The sequence below is a fragment of the Raphanus sativus genome, chromosome 2, assembly GCF_000801105.2.
Source record: "Raphanus sativus cultivar WK10039 chromosome 2, ASM80110v3, whole genome shotgun sequence".
Lineage (NCBI taxonomy): Eukaryota > Viridiplantae > Streptophyta > Magnoliopsida > Brassicales > Brassicaceae > Raphanus > Raphanus sativus.
The window spans coordinates 30,104,514-30,118,317 of record NC_079512.1 but is presented as its reverse complement, the minus strand read 5'-3'; the positions used below and the strand labels follow the sequence as shown (position 1 = coordinate 30,118,317).

The following is a 13,804-nucleotide window of genomic DNA, read 5'->3' as shown; positions in this document are numbered from 1 at the left end:
TGAAAACTCAAGGAGTCAAATGAAAGAGAAGAAGTCAACAGCTTCAAAGCATTTTAGAATTGAAAACTAAAGGGAAGATAATGAGGAGGATGAATATGAAATGAAATGGGTAGTGAAAGAGAAAGAAGAAGAGGGAAGGGTTGGTTACTGTCAATGTTGTGTTACTGTCAATGGCTTGAAATGGCGACGGTTGCTTGAGAATGGGGAAAACAAAAGTAAGTAAGTTTAACTCTCTTTCTTTAAACGTCAATTCCTTTAAGGAATGGTCTCCCTCTTTCTCTCTCTTAAAAGCGTGTGTGTATATATATTAAACGCCTCCATTTCTGTTCTGTATCATTCTTTAACTGCTTCAACAAGAACTCAAACCTATACTTCAACAGAGGAGGAGAGCCTTTGAGAGTAAAAATGACAGCAGGAGAAAACCCTTTTGCATCTAACACATCTTCTCTCCAAAACCAGCTTAGAGGTTCTTCTTTGAGTTTTCTTATTCATTATCAATCCTTCAGAGTAGTTGCTTAATGTTGAATCATTTATCTTTTGCAGAAAAGGACAAGGAGCTTTTGGCTGCTAAGGCTGAAACTGAGGCTTTGAGAACAAATGAAGATCTCAAGAACAGAGCATTTGAGAAGGTATGTTAAGATTAAACATGATCATTTGACATTTGTATAATCACCTATATATGTTTGTGATGATCTGTTCCACTCTGTCTTACCTACAAGTTTTCTTGATCAATGTTTATAACGAGCTTCTGGAGTTCTGCTGATGCTACTTTGTTGTGTGTTCAGCTTAGAGAAAACGTGAGGAAGTTAGAGGAGAGACTTGGAGTCTCTAAGAATCTTGTTGAACAAAAGGTGCGTTTACAATCAAAGACTTATCATCTTTTTGGTGAAACTCATGTCAAAACATATAGAATTGGACTCACAGAATGCCAAGAAGAATAAGTTAAGATTGTGACATGATTGTGTTGTAAGAGCAGGAGGTAGAGATGAAGAAGCTAGAGGAAGAGAAGGAAGATGCATTAGCAGCACAGGACGCCGCAGAGGAAGCACTGAGGAGGGTTTACACTCACCAACAGGAAGATGACTCGCTGCCTCTCGAATCTGTTATAGCTCCTCTTGAAGCTCAGATCAAGTTACACAAGCATCAGGTCTTTGACTAATATCTATTTCAACCTGTGATTATAAGCAAGCATCAGGTCTTTGATAGAGCTGTCAAATGGGAAAGCCCATGTCCATTAGCCCATATCCGTTTGTCCATTTATAGTTTGTGGACAGAGAGTGACCATGTCCATTAAGGATCAGTCCATTAAAGACCATGTCCATCAGAACCCATATTTATATGGGCTGCCATGGAATCCATTAGTGACCATTTATGAATTTTTTTAATTTCAATCTAAAAACTTATAAATACAAATACAAGTAATTAATATTAAAATTCATTAATAAATACACAAGTACAATAATATATAAGTTCGAAATACCATAACATAGGATAAATTTTTCAGTTTTGGCGAGAAAATTCGATTTCGTGGTTTTGCCGGGAAAACTCGATCTATCGGTTTTAGCGGGAAAACTCGATTTTACGGTTTTATCGGAAAAACTTGATTTTACGGTTTTGGTGGGAAAACTCGATTTTACGGTTTTGGCGGGAAAACTCGATTTTACGGTTTTGGCGGAAAAACTCGATTTTACGGTTTTGGCGGGAAAACTCGATTTCCCTGTTTTAGCTAGAAACCCCGATTTCTCAGTTTTGGAAGAAAACCCGATTTTACGGTTTTGACGATTTTACGGTTTTAGCGGAAAAACTCGATCTACCGGTTTTAGCGGGAAAACTCGATTTCCCGATTTTGGAGGAAAACCCGATTTTACGGTTTTGGCGATTTTACGGTTTTAGCAGAAAACTCAATTTCCCGATTTTGGCGGGAAAACTCAATTTCCCGATTTTGGCGGGAAAACTCGATTTCCCGATTTTGGCGGAAAAATCCGATTTCTCAGTTTCGGCGGAAAAATCCGATTTTACGGTTTTTGTGATTTTACGATTTTGACGGAGAAAATTCGATTTCCCGGTTTTGGCAAAAAATCCGATTTCTCGGTTTGGCAAAAAAATCCGATTTATCGGTTTTGATGGGAAAACTCAATTTTTTGTCCATTGGACAATCCATGTCCATAAAACCCAAAACCCATAAAGACCATTTTTTAAATGGTCATCCATATTTTATCCATTCATAACCCATGGAAAAAATGGGTGTGTCCATATTAAGTCCATTTAAATATGGACGTGGACGACCAATGGACAACCCGCCCATTTGACACCTATAGTCTTTGACTGCAGCTTCTTGTGTGATTTACAGATCTCTGCTCTTCAAGAGGACAAGAAAGCGTTGGAAAGGCTGACAAAATCAAAAGAATCAGCGCTTCTTGAAGCAGAGAGAATCTTGAAAAGTGCACTTGAACGTGCTTTGATTGTTGAGGAGGTTCAGAACCACAACTTTGAACTTCGACGACAGATTGAGATCTGCCAGGTAAACGTTCTTGTAATACAAATCTAGCATCAAGAGAAACATATAAAACCTGTGGCTACAAAATCAAAAGAAAACTTTGCAGGAAGAGTACAGGTTTCTTGAGAAAATAAACCGCCAGAAAGTGTTGGAGATTGAGAAGCTCTCTCAAACCATTATAGAACTGGAGGAAGCTATCTTGGCAGGAGGAACAGCTGCAAATGCAGTTAGAGACTATCGCCGCCAAATCTCTCAGCTCAATGCAAGTGTCCTCCTGTTAAGTTCTTGTATTCACAGACTCACATGTGTGAACTGACATATTTTTTCCAAACAGGAAGAGAAGAGAACATTGGAGAGAGAGCTAGCCAGAGTAAAAGTATCAGCAAGTAGAGTGGCTCTTGCGGTTGCTAACGAGTGGAAAGATGAGAATGATAGAGTAATGCCTGTCAAGCAATGGCTTGAAGAGAGAAGGCTTCTCCATGTACTTAACTGCTTTTCACTTGCTTATATGAGAAACTGAGTGTTGTTATGTTGAAATTTGTGTCTGTATGTGTGCAGGGAGAAATGCAGAAACTGAAAGATAAACTGGCGGTTTCAGAGAGAACAGCTAAGGCTGAAACACAGCTAAAGGTGAATGAGCATTTTTGTTAAACCTTTTGTTGCAAGCAATTGTAGTTTCTAATGCTTCTGAGTAATCTAATACAGGAGAGGTTGAAGCTGAGGCTGAAAACCATAGAAGATGGCTTGAAGGGTTCAAACATGTTTTCTGTCTCTCCAACAACTGCAAAGGCTGAAAAGTCAGGCAAGATTTTAGGATTCTTGACTAGTGGTGGTGGTGGTGGATCAAAGAAAAGATCTATTTCTCAACCACGAGGCTCACTTACAGGAAGAATCCATGCTCTAGATCAGCCGATCAACAGAGGTGAAGAAAGAGATGGAAAAGAGAACTCAAAGCTTACATCAAACGGATCAGTTGATCAGCAGCATGAAGGGAAAGCTGAGGAGGATGGAAACGTTGATTCTGGAGATGTGGTTTCAGGGTTTTTGTATGACAGGCTTCAGAAGGAAGTAATTTCTCTCAGAAAGATTTGTGAGAGTAAAGAGGGTACTATAAATACCAAGAATGAAGAAATCAAGGTGAACTTCTTCTTCTTGTTTCATCTCTTTGACAATATGAAACCTTGATTAATTCCAAGTTAATATGTATCTGTACACAGATGTTGTTGAAGAAGGTGGATGCTCTAACGAAAGCAATTGAAGTGGAGACAAAGAAGGCAAAGAGGGAAGCAGCGGCGAGAGAAAAAGAAAACGCACTGGCAACGTTGAATGAAGAGTCAAAACGATGCAGAAAGGCAAACTTACCGAGAAGGTTTGTATCTGTCTTTTTGAGAACATACAAACAGTTTAAGCTTCAATGACAAAAGTTGCTATTTATGTGTGTTATGTTGTGCAGCCGTGTACACAATTCACGTTGAATATCATGTCCAATAGAGGAAGAAGAAGCTTCTGGGAATGAAGATATCAAAAGAATATGGTCTTAACTTACGTGTACATAGTATAAGAAAGTGAAACTGAAGCTTCATTTAAAGAAGATTTATGTGTGTGTGTGTGTTATCTCGATTGGATTGTAAATTATGTTTTTACAATTAACTCATGAGAACCTAAAAGTCAATCAGAGTCTTCTCAACACAAGCAAGGATCTGATCATGAAGTAAACATTATATATATATACAGACTAGTTCTCTTTCTCTCAATAAGTGAGAAGGAACCATATAGAAAATATGAAAAATACAGGACTGATCTTCCTAGCAATGTCAGTTTAAAATATTTATTTACATGGAGCTCTATGTAAGGCGATGTTGCCTGCTGTGTAAACGCGCAAACCATTGGATGAGGAAACGAGTTTAATGCCTCTGTGACTCTTGGTGGGAGAGCATTGATATGGTTTAGGAACAGAGAAGAGTTTGATGGAACAAGCCTTGTCTAGGTCAGGAATTGCATGGAGGTGAGAAGGAAGATCAATGGTGAAATGCCCCAACTCATTTGTGACATCTTTGATCCATTTGGATCTCTTCCTAAAGCCAGTGTGGCACTTGATGCCAACCGTAGCACCTACATGATGGTGTATATAAGAAGTGAGAAGAGACTAACTCCATGACATGGACTAATTTACACATTGCTACTTGTTTACAATACGTACCAGGAATAGGTGAGGAGGAAGAAGAGAGCAGAGAGGCGGTCACAAGAACGGAGGAGAGTTTGTGTTCGCCGTAGCCAGCCATCTCCACCATCTCCTTTCTGCTCCATCTCATTTCATCACCAATTGCTTCACCCAAAGCAAACATGAACACCAAAGTCAAGCTGCTGAACAAGAACCTCATCTCCATTTTTCAAAAGTGTATAATATGTAAACAACTAGGATTGAAGGATGCGTAAATGGAACAAGCTAGCATGTGTATATATACACACACACAAAAGATGATGGATTGGTTTGTATTAAAATTTAAAGGATATGTTGCCCTTGGGTTAACTTTTTATGTATAAATTAGAAAGGCAGAAGCATCTTCCTTCATTGGACTTTTTTATCTTCTCTGGTCAATGTGGCTGACTTTTTAATATATCTCTTTATTTCTTGTCTAACTTTTGTTTCTTCCTAGATTTTCTTATTAATATGTTTGATCAATGTTTGATCAACATGTTTATGCAACGTTTCTCCTTTTAAGTTTGGAGGGATGGTCAAACCTGCCCCAACTGTTTTTCTTTTCTTCCAGACATTTGTAGCTTTTGAACAAAGACATTATCATTTTCTTTTCTGCCCTTTTAGGAATTAGGAGGGGTTTTGTGTGGGTTGGTTATCAGTTATATCTTCAATGAAAAGTACAAAATGTTTATCTGAATGATGTGTCTTTGATGATGTATCAAGATTATATAATTAAAATCTTTTAACTGAATATGCACCATTATAACTAGAAACAAGATAATCAATTTTCTCATTTAAACATAACTTTTTGATAAGAACCTGTTTTACAAATGAACATTTAAAGTAACTATATATATTTACCTAATTTTTTTTCTTTTAAAATATTATCACACTTTTAATTACATAATAGTTTTTTTAAAGAAACTTTAATTTACAAATGAACTTTTAAAGTAACTATATATATTTACCTACTTCTTTTTCTTTTAAGATATTATCTTCTTTTTTTTGTCAGTAAAATATTATCTTATTTTGAAAATTTAAATTTAATATTTTGTTGATGTATAAATATAAGCATAAACTTAGCTTATTATTTCATAGTTTTCCATTTTATGAAAGAAAAATAGATAATATTAATTTTATTATTATAATAGATTTATGGTTAAATTGTATAATGACAACTTTAATTATTTATTTAAGAATAGTAATAATTTTAGTGTAAGAATGAAAAATTTATAGTCTCGCTGTATAATAATTTAATATTTAGTGTAAGAATTAGTATTAGATTTTATTTTGCAAATAATAATATAGTTACGATAGCAGTATTGTTACCATTTATAATAACATCTCCAATTCATTGTTATTTTCACTTCTTAGTAAATATAATTAAAAAAATTGTTTCATCTTTTTTTTTCTAAAATAAAGATTATTATTTTTCTTCTAAGTATAGATATAAAAATGATATTCTTCTATTATAGAGTTATACTTTTTATTTTTAAAATAATATTTTAACTTTTAAATGTTTATATTTATAACCAAAACAACTGTTTTTAGAAAAATATATTTTTTATAAAAATAGAATCACACTTTTAATTACATAATAGTTTTTTTTTAAAAAAACTCTAATTTTTAAAAAATCACAGTTTTATGAAAGTCTTGTAAAAGTTAAAAGTAAATAAGGTTGATTATTAATTTTCATAAATAAAAAATAATTGTTGGAGTTTGGGCTAAGTTTGGGCTAAAATACATTTGGGTTTTAATATGAAAGTATCTTATTGACAAAAAAGGATATAAAATACTAATTTTCGTAAATAAGTCCCAAACTTTAGATATTGACAAAAGAAACCCTACTTTGTTGGAGTTTAATTGTAAAACTTAACATTCCTCCTATTGTTGTCGGATCCAAAAGTTTCTTTGTCGAGATTTTGGTTGCGTAGATGGCTTCTTCATCATCATCATCTCCGACGCCGGATGCTGCAGTGAGCGCGATGGAGGAGGAGCTGACTCTAATAGTAAAATGGAGCGGAAAGGAGTACACACTTCGAATCTGCGCGGACGACTCAGTTGCTGAGCTGAAACGTCGCATCTGCTTTCTCACCAACGTCTTGCCCAAGCGCCAGAAGCTTCTCTACCCCAAAGTCGGAAACAAGCTCTCCGACGACTCTCTTCTGCTCTCGCAGATCCCTCTCAAGCCCTCTCTCAAGATGACCATGATCGGGTCCTTCTCTCTCTCTCTCTCTTTATGCCGTTTCTTAACCCTAATTTAGAATTGATTAGAACTTAATGGATTGAAAGTGTGGATTTTTGTTTACAGTACTACGGAGGATGATATAATAGTAGATCAAGTAACATCGGATGACGTTGTTGATGACTTTGAGCTTGGGAAGGACGAAGTGGTGGATATTAAGGACAAAGAGCTTAATAAGCAGAAGCTGAGGAGGAGAGTCGATCAGTACAAGGTCTGTTCTGAGTTCTGTGCATTCAAAGTTTTGAACTTTAATACATTTGAGTGTGTTATCGGTCTATGTGACCGTGAATATGATGAGGTTTATGTGTTCATGTTCTTGGATTTGGCTGTTAAAATCTTTAGTTATGGGTTTTGTTGAATAAAGAATTACTATTAGCTCGTGAATGTTAGTGGTTTTAAGTTTTTTTTTTCGTTCATTGTAAGAGTACTGCTTTGTGTTATTTTTTCTCAAAAGCCTTCTTCTTGCGTTGTGTGAATTGCAGATTAAGCTTGTTAATCCATGTCGCAAAGGCAAGAAACTGCTTGTTCTGGATATTGACTACACTTTGTTTGATCACCGTTCAACTGCTGAGAACCCGTTGCAGCTTATGCGTCCTTGTAAGTAGTCTCTATTATTCATTTTTATTTATCTATCTCATTCATGGGTTTACAGAGCATTGTCCCCTGACGAGTGGCTGGATTATCTATTAATGCAGATCTTCATGAGTTTCTTACTGCTGCTTATGCAGAATATGATATCATCATATGGTCTGCCACTAGGTGATTCCTTCTTTTCTTTTGAAATTATCTATACCTTTCTTCTTTCAATGTTTGATTACCCGTTTTTTTTTTTGGGTTTCTGTAGCATGAAGTGGGTTGAGTTAAAGATGGGAGAGCTTGGTGTGCTGAACAATCCCAACTACAAGATAACAGCCCTTCTCGACCATCTAGCCATGATCACAGTTCAGTCAGACTCTCGTGGAATCTTTGATTGCAAGCCACTAGGCTTAATTTGGGCACTTTTGCCTGAGGTATTACCACCAACTTTACTTGTCTTGTTATTTATCTTTATTCTCTTCTCATGGATATGATTTCTTGTTTGTTATATATTGCAGTTCTACAACTCCCAAAACACTATCATGTTCGATGATCTGCGAAGGAACTTCGTGATGAACCCTCAAAACGGTCTTAAAATCAGGCCGTTCAGGAAAGCTCATGTGAATCGAGACAAGGATGACGAGCTTGTATTGCTGACTCGGTACCTTCTGGCAATATCAGAGCTTGATGATTTGAGTTCTTTGGATCATAGCAGATGGGAGACATTCTCAGAGGACAGTGTTAAAAGGCGCAGGCACACATAACTTTCCTAACTTTTTTTTTATTCGCATTGTTTAGATATGTTGTTGTTGTTGCTGGCTACTTCGTATGTTTTATGGTTTAGAAATACAATCAGTTCATCTTTTATTAAGCAATATGAAGTTAAGTACTATGAGATCAACTCCACTTGCCTTCGCTTATACAACTGCAGCAAGATCAACCAGGGACCAAATGCTTATACATCATAGTTGAAGTTACTTTTTAGCATATTCATCTGAAGAAAATGGTATCTGATTTCTTAGTACTTTGTTTCTTATTTTAGAAAAAGGATATGATATCTACAAATAGAAAGAATGGATTAAAGGAAGGCCTTAAGAGTAAACCAAAGACATGAACGCAAAACATGGCGACCCTCTGGTCCATTATTTGGTTTCTGGAAGACTAAACATCATCCAGACGATCAACATCAATCTCTCTCTTTCTCTTTCTCTGCTGCTTTTACGTAAAAGCAGTGAAATGGAGACTCCGTTGATGGGTATGGAGACTCCTCCTCGGAGCAGTGAAATGGATAGAGTCCATCTCTGTCTTGATAGCTCTGTCAAAGCCAAAGCACGAGCTCTCTCTGATCTCGACTCTGCTCAGCACAAGGCCTCTGATCTGATGGCTAAACTAGAAACCACCAAACAATCCAGAAAACGTGCCATCCTGACCAAACACACGATGAGCCAACGGTTAGAGAAACTCGAGTTTCAAAACCAAGAAACAGAGAGCGTAAGAGAGAGTTACATTTTGGCCACCGCAGAGCTATTCATGGCTAAGGAGAAGCTTGCGGAAATAGAACAAGAGTTCAGCATCTCCGTGGAAGAAAGGTTAGCTGAGCTTCAAAGGGCAGAGGAAGCAGAGTGCTCATCGGTGGTTAACTCCCAAAAGATCAATGGCATGTTGGAAGAGATAGCAGAGATGCGTGACGCTGCTGAGATGTTTAAATCTGACGCTGATAAGAAGAAAGAGGAAGAGGCAAAGATAAAGGAGAAGAACATTGATGCGAGAGAGACTTACGCGGAGATGAAACGAGAGGCTGAGAAGAGGCTGGACGATCTGAGGCAAGACTGTGACCCTGAACTGAGGAAAGATATCGATGAGCTTAAGGAGATATCTGCTGAAAACGAGAGTTTACAGCAAGAGATCAAGATTGCTCGTGAACTCAAAGAGGCCAAGAGTGGGATGCAAGGTATTTGTGATGAAGAGAGGTCATACAAAAGCTTGGTGGGATCACTCACGGTGGAGTTAGACGGAGTGCAGAGAGAGAACAGAGATCTGAAGGGTAAGGAGAGACAAGAAGTTGAAGAAGGAGAATGGGTAGAAGAGAGTCTCAAGGTTGAAGAAACCATGCGTGAAGCAGAGAGAACAAGACAAGAAGCGGAAGAGACGAGGCTGCACGTGGATGAGCTAAGGAGAGAAGCAGCAGCAACACATAGCGTGATGGGTGAAGCAGTCAAGCAGCTGGAGGTAGTTAGAAGAGCGGTGGAGGAAGCGAAAACCGTAGAGACAGTACTTACTGATAAGAAGGAGAGTTTGACGCATGATGATCCTGATAAGAAGATCAGAATATCACAAAAAGAGCACGAGGAATTGACAGGGAAGCACGAAGAGTCTGAGAGAATGGTGCAGTACAAGGCGAAAACGGTTGATGCTAAGCTGGACGAGATCAATGAGAGCAGAGTAGAAGGGGAGAGCTTGTTGGAGGAGAAGATGAAGGAGATGGAAGAGGTAAAGGAAGCGACTGATACCGCGTTGAGAAGCGCAGAGATTGCAGAGGAAGCACACTGCATAGTAGATGCTGAGCTTAGAAAATGGAAACCAGAAGAATTGTAGTAGATGATGATATTGAATGATGTTTAGGTAGACACTACTACATTGACAACAAAGATACAATAGTTGTTGTGGAGACCAAAGAGAGAAGAGACATTACCACTAGCCTTCTAATATAAACCCCAAGAAAATGATGCTACATAGATAAAAACTGGTTCTGCTTTTCAGCTTACATGCTCAAGAAAGTGACTCCAAAATACAATAAAGTGAATATGAACCTCTCTCTCTCTATATATATATATATATATGTAAGATCTCCATCCTTTATCTAGTATACCGCTCATAAAATGTAACAACGTGTGAGAGCCCAGACCACGAGACCAATGCAAATGTGGTAGATATCCCACCTTGCCATAAGCTCAGCACTAGACGACAAGTCTCTATCTGTAACGCCAACAAGAAATCTACAATCCCCAACTGAAGGATCTAGGAAAGTAACCATACCAAGTCCATCAAAGTCGCAGCTCTTTTCGTTTTGCATCTGCAGCTGATAGTAACTATTGAAAACATACGAGATATTATCCTTCTCCCCAAGCTGGCTGCACGATCCCCCGTCGTTGAGCGTCGTGCAATCTGCTTCACTGCAAGCAAGCGTCAAGTGGTCTGTAACTTGAGTCATGTCCTTCGCCGGGTGAGCCACACACCACCTGGAAGGAAGGTACTGAACATTCTCCGCGTTCTTGAGCCCCCCTCTGTTGCCTAGTCCTAAGTTGAGACGATACTTAGCCTGCCCATCGAAAGAGAAGATCCCCCAGTGCCTCTCGAAGTTACCAGGGAGTGTGCTTTTAGCTCCTTCGTCGAGCAAACCGAAAAGATACACATCCTCAGGAGGCGAGCCAGGCCTGAGCGGCGTCCCCTTGTTACTCAGCAAATGGTTAACAAGCCCTTGGTTAAAAACCCTTGCCGCAGTGAGGTTAGCACCCACTGCTCCATCAGTAGGCCAACCTATCTCACCAATAACGATAGGCATCTGACCATACCCGATCTTGGCGAGAGCAGAGACAAGAGTGTCGAAGTTCCCATCAAACGCATTGTAATAAACGTTAGGACCATCGAGAACAGGATGACTACTCCCTTCGAAAAACGCAAAGTCTTGCGGGAAGTCAGAGTTCTGATAGAGACTAAGGAAAGGGTAGATATTGACAACGAAAGGAGAGCCGTTGGAGCTGAGAAACGAAACCAGCTGAGTCATGATCTGCGTCAGCTCAGGCCTAAACGTCCCTTGGGAAGGGACGTTAGACTCATACGCATCTGCATTACAAGGAACAACCAGCTTCACATAGCTAGCTAGATTCGCTTTAACCAAAGACTGCTGGAGGTTAACCATAGCTGGGACGACATAGTTCTGATACGCACCGCCGTAACTCGTCAAGAACGGCTCGTTCCCCACTGCAACGTACCTAAAGATTGAAACTTTGATATAGCTAAGAGAGTATAAAGACGCATACTTTGAAGAAAGACGCATACTTTGCTAAGTGGGGGTGATATAGCTTAAGAGAGCATAAAGAAAGACGCATACTTTTACCTGATGTCAGCGCCGCCTTTGCCCATGAAACGAGAGAGGTTCTGCTGGACGAAGAGATCGGGGTTGAAAGTGGAGAGGAGGTCGTTGGGAATGCTGATCATGACTTGGATTCCGGTTCCCATTAGAGCTCGGAGTGCATCTGGGTTTGTGTCGAAGAGCTTTACTTTTGTTATTTTGTTTGCTTTGAGGAGATCCACCACTGTGGAAGGTTTCATCTTGTGGAACGACATCGTTCCCCAGTTCACGCCGATTGCGGAGTGAGTGTGATGCGTCGCGAGGAGGAGGGAGAGGGTAAAGAGAGCTACACCGCTTCCCATCTTCTCTCTCTCTCTCTCTCTCTCTCTCTCTCAGTGCCGACTGAGAAAATTATAAAATTTTCAACAGCTTTTTGTTCCTCTCCTGAAGTTGAATATGCTTTATTCAAGTAAACATCACGCAGTGCAATCACAAAGCACCGAAACGCCAGAAAGTTGCCAATGAGCTGCAATACAGGCAGATACTTTTCAGTGAACTTCTATAAAATACTTCAACTACAATTTGCATTTTCTAAATATTTTATTTTGATTTTTAATTTATATACTAAAAATTATATAAATTTTTTAAAAAATATTTTAACATTTAAATTTATAATTTAGTGATTATTATTTATGATCAATATAAATGATGTTTTATAAGGACTATTTTATTTCAGTTTACATAAGTTTTAAGATTTTAAAGTTAATTTTAATTCTATTAGAAACTATTCATCCAATTAAATCTTACGGTCTTTTATATAATTGGTTAACTAATTTTAAAATTATATCTTTAAAATGTTTTTCTACAAAATTATAATTTTTAATATTTGTGAATTAAGTCATAACATCAAGTATTATGAAACAGAAAAAATAAATAATTATTAATCTTTTATAAATGATTTAATAATATTAATTTATTTGTATCATGAATTTATAGAATTATGAAAACAGTCGTTTTAAAAATAAATTTGAAAATTTATATTAAATATGAGGTAGAATTTGAATTAAAATAGGAATTTATGGAGCCAAAAATAGTGTTGGTTTGATGTATGGATTTCGTTGTTTTTTTTGTCATCTGATGATTTAATTTATGAGGAACACAACATTACAGACCCATGGCAATGGAGTTTACAACTCCAAACAAAAGAAGTAGAACCTAAGACATGATACACAAGCCGGCAGTTGTAATATAATCAACCCCAGAGCCAAAACTGACATAAGCAAAGTTCCTAACTACACTAAATGAGATTCAAACCCAGTCCTGAAGAATCGACACCAGCTCGTTAGCTTTAGGACAACCGTTGCTGTAGACTTCACCTTCTTCTCTCTTCTGCTCCACTGAAGCCTTCTCTTCTCGCTTTTTCTCACTTCTGCTCACCACACGCCTTTAAAGCGTTTCATCTCCATTTATTCTTCCAGCTCCAACAAAAAACTGGCCATTGGATTCTGAAAGTTTCATCATGCGCCATCTACGCATCTTCGATCAAAAGACTCCCTCTAGATCCAATTAAGACTCGCCATCGGACTCTATGAGGGTTCACCACGCGCCATTCTATGCGTCTCCACACCACAAAAGACCAAACCTGCAATACTAGACAAGGTAAAACTCACTACAGCCGGTAACCATAAACTAACCACCACAATCCATAGATCTAACAAGATTGAGTATGTGGAGTGCGGAATCGAATCTCTCTGCTTCAGTCCGAAAAACTGAAGCTTTTCCCAGATCTATACTCATCTAGCCTAAGAAAGAAGATTGAAACAAGTACTAAAAGGAATCTACCTTCTCCCATAACCAACGGCGCGAGGCCGCGGCCGGAGAAGATAAAAGAACGACGACGACGCTTTTTTTTTCTCTCGCTCTCTGTTATTTTTTTTTTTTGACGATGCCTCTCCGAATTTCGTTGTTATCTTCTCTCATTTTTATCTTATGTCTTTTGTTTATTTATAATGTGCTCTTAGTTTACTTTACAATTGTATTTTGTGTCGTGATTGGTCTAGGAAGCGTGTAGGTTTCTTATTTTACGTACATTTACGTATAAAAAATGTATTATCTGATTTTGACAAAAAAAATGTATTATCTGTGTACCTGGAAGTTGAGGATTTCTTCAAAAAAAAAAAAGTTTATTCCTCCAATGAATCTGATCATTATGAT

General features: G+C 37.9%; 4 protein-coding genes and 1 long non-coding RNA gene across 7 annotated transcripts; 2 read left to right on the top strand and 3 right to left on the bottom strand.

The window, feature by feature from the left end:
- Positions 1 to 311: 311 nt before the first annotated feature.
- Positions 312 to 4,179, top strand: LOC108820179 (microtubule-associated protein 70-5). Of its 3 annotated transcripts, XM_018593163.2 has the most exons (12): positions 312 to 466; positions 544 to 629; positions 786 to 851; positions 977 to 1,147; positions 2,351 to 2,521; positions 2,604 to 2,759; positions 2,832 to 2,978; positions 3,056 to 3,127; positions 3,203 to 3,299; positions 3,384 to 3,634; positions 3,715 to 3,866; positions 3,951 to 4,179. In XM_018593163.2, the coding sequence occupies exons 1-12, from the start codon at positions 406 to 408 to the stop codon at positions 3,970 to 3,972; spliced, it is 1,452 nt and encodes a 483-aa protein (XP_018448665.1). In that variant the 5' UTR covers positions 312 to 405; the 3' UTR covers positions 3,973 to 4,179. The 3 variants fall into 3 exon arrangements, with proteins under 3 accessions (XP_018448665.1, XP_056859013.1, XP_018448660.1); XM_057003033.1 differs by having other exon boundaries at positions 2,604 to 2,763; positions 2,836 to 2,978; positions 3,203 to 3,634; XM_018593158.2 differs by having other exon boundaries at positions 313 to 466; positions 3,203 to 3,634.
- Positions 4,180 to 4,201: 22 nt separating this feature from the next.
- LOC108820191 (uncharacterized) lies at positions 4,202 to 5,010 on the bottom strand. The gene is made up of 2 exons (XM_018593169.2): positions 4,698 to 5,010; positions 4,202 to 4,609 (listed from the first exon to the last, which is right to left on the bottom strand). Exons 1-2 carry the CDS (start codon positions 4,882 to 4,884, stop codon positions 4,326 to 4,328), a joined length of 471 nt encoding a protein of 156 aa, XP_018448671.1. The 5' UTR covers positions 4,885 to 5,010; the 3' UTR covers positions 4,202 to 4,325.
- Positions 5,011 to 6,568: 1,558 nt separating this feature from the next.
- On the top strand, positions 6,569 to 10,113 carry LOC108842949 (putative WEB family protein At4g17210). The gene is given in 7 exon segments (XM_018616009.2): positions 6,569 to 6,912; positions 7,009 to 7,153; positions 7,425 to 7,539; positions 7,638 to 7,701; positions 7,787 to 7,952; positions 8,037 to 8,268; positions 8,591 to 10,113. Coding segments are annotated over 7 exon segments (2,526 nt in total). The 5' UTR covers positions 6,569 to 6,631.
- Positions 10,114 to 10,226: 113 nt separating this feature from the next.
- Positions 10,227 to 12,110, bottom strand: LOC108842948 (glucan endo-1,3-beta-glucosidase 5). The gene is made up of 2 exons (XM_018616008.2): positions 11,636 to 12,110; positions 10,227 to 11,510 (listed from the first exon to the last, which is right to left on the bottom strand). The coding sequence occupies exons 1-2, from the start codon at positions 11,950 to 11,952 to the stop codon at positions 10,391 to 10,393; spliced, it is 1,437 nt and encodes a 478-aa protein (XP_018471510.1). The 5' UTR covers positions 11,953 to 12,110; the 3' UTR covers positions 10,227 to 10,390.
- A 593-nt stretch (positions 12,111 to 12,703) lies between these two features.
- On the bottom strand, positions 12,704 to 13,784 carry LOC108835096 (uncharacterized). Its single transcript, XR_001946905.2, has 2 exons — positions 13,433 to 13,784; positions 12,704 to 13,232 (listed from the first exon to the last, which is right to left on the bottom strand). It is a non-coding gene; the product is annotated as an uncharacterized LOC108835096 (long non-coding RNA).
- Positions 13,785 to 13,804: the final 20 nt, after the last annotated feature.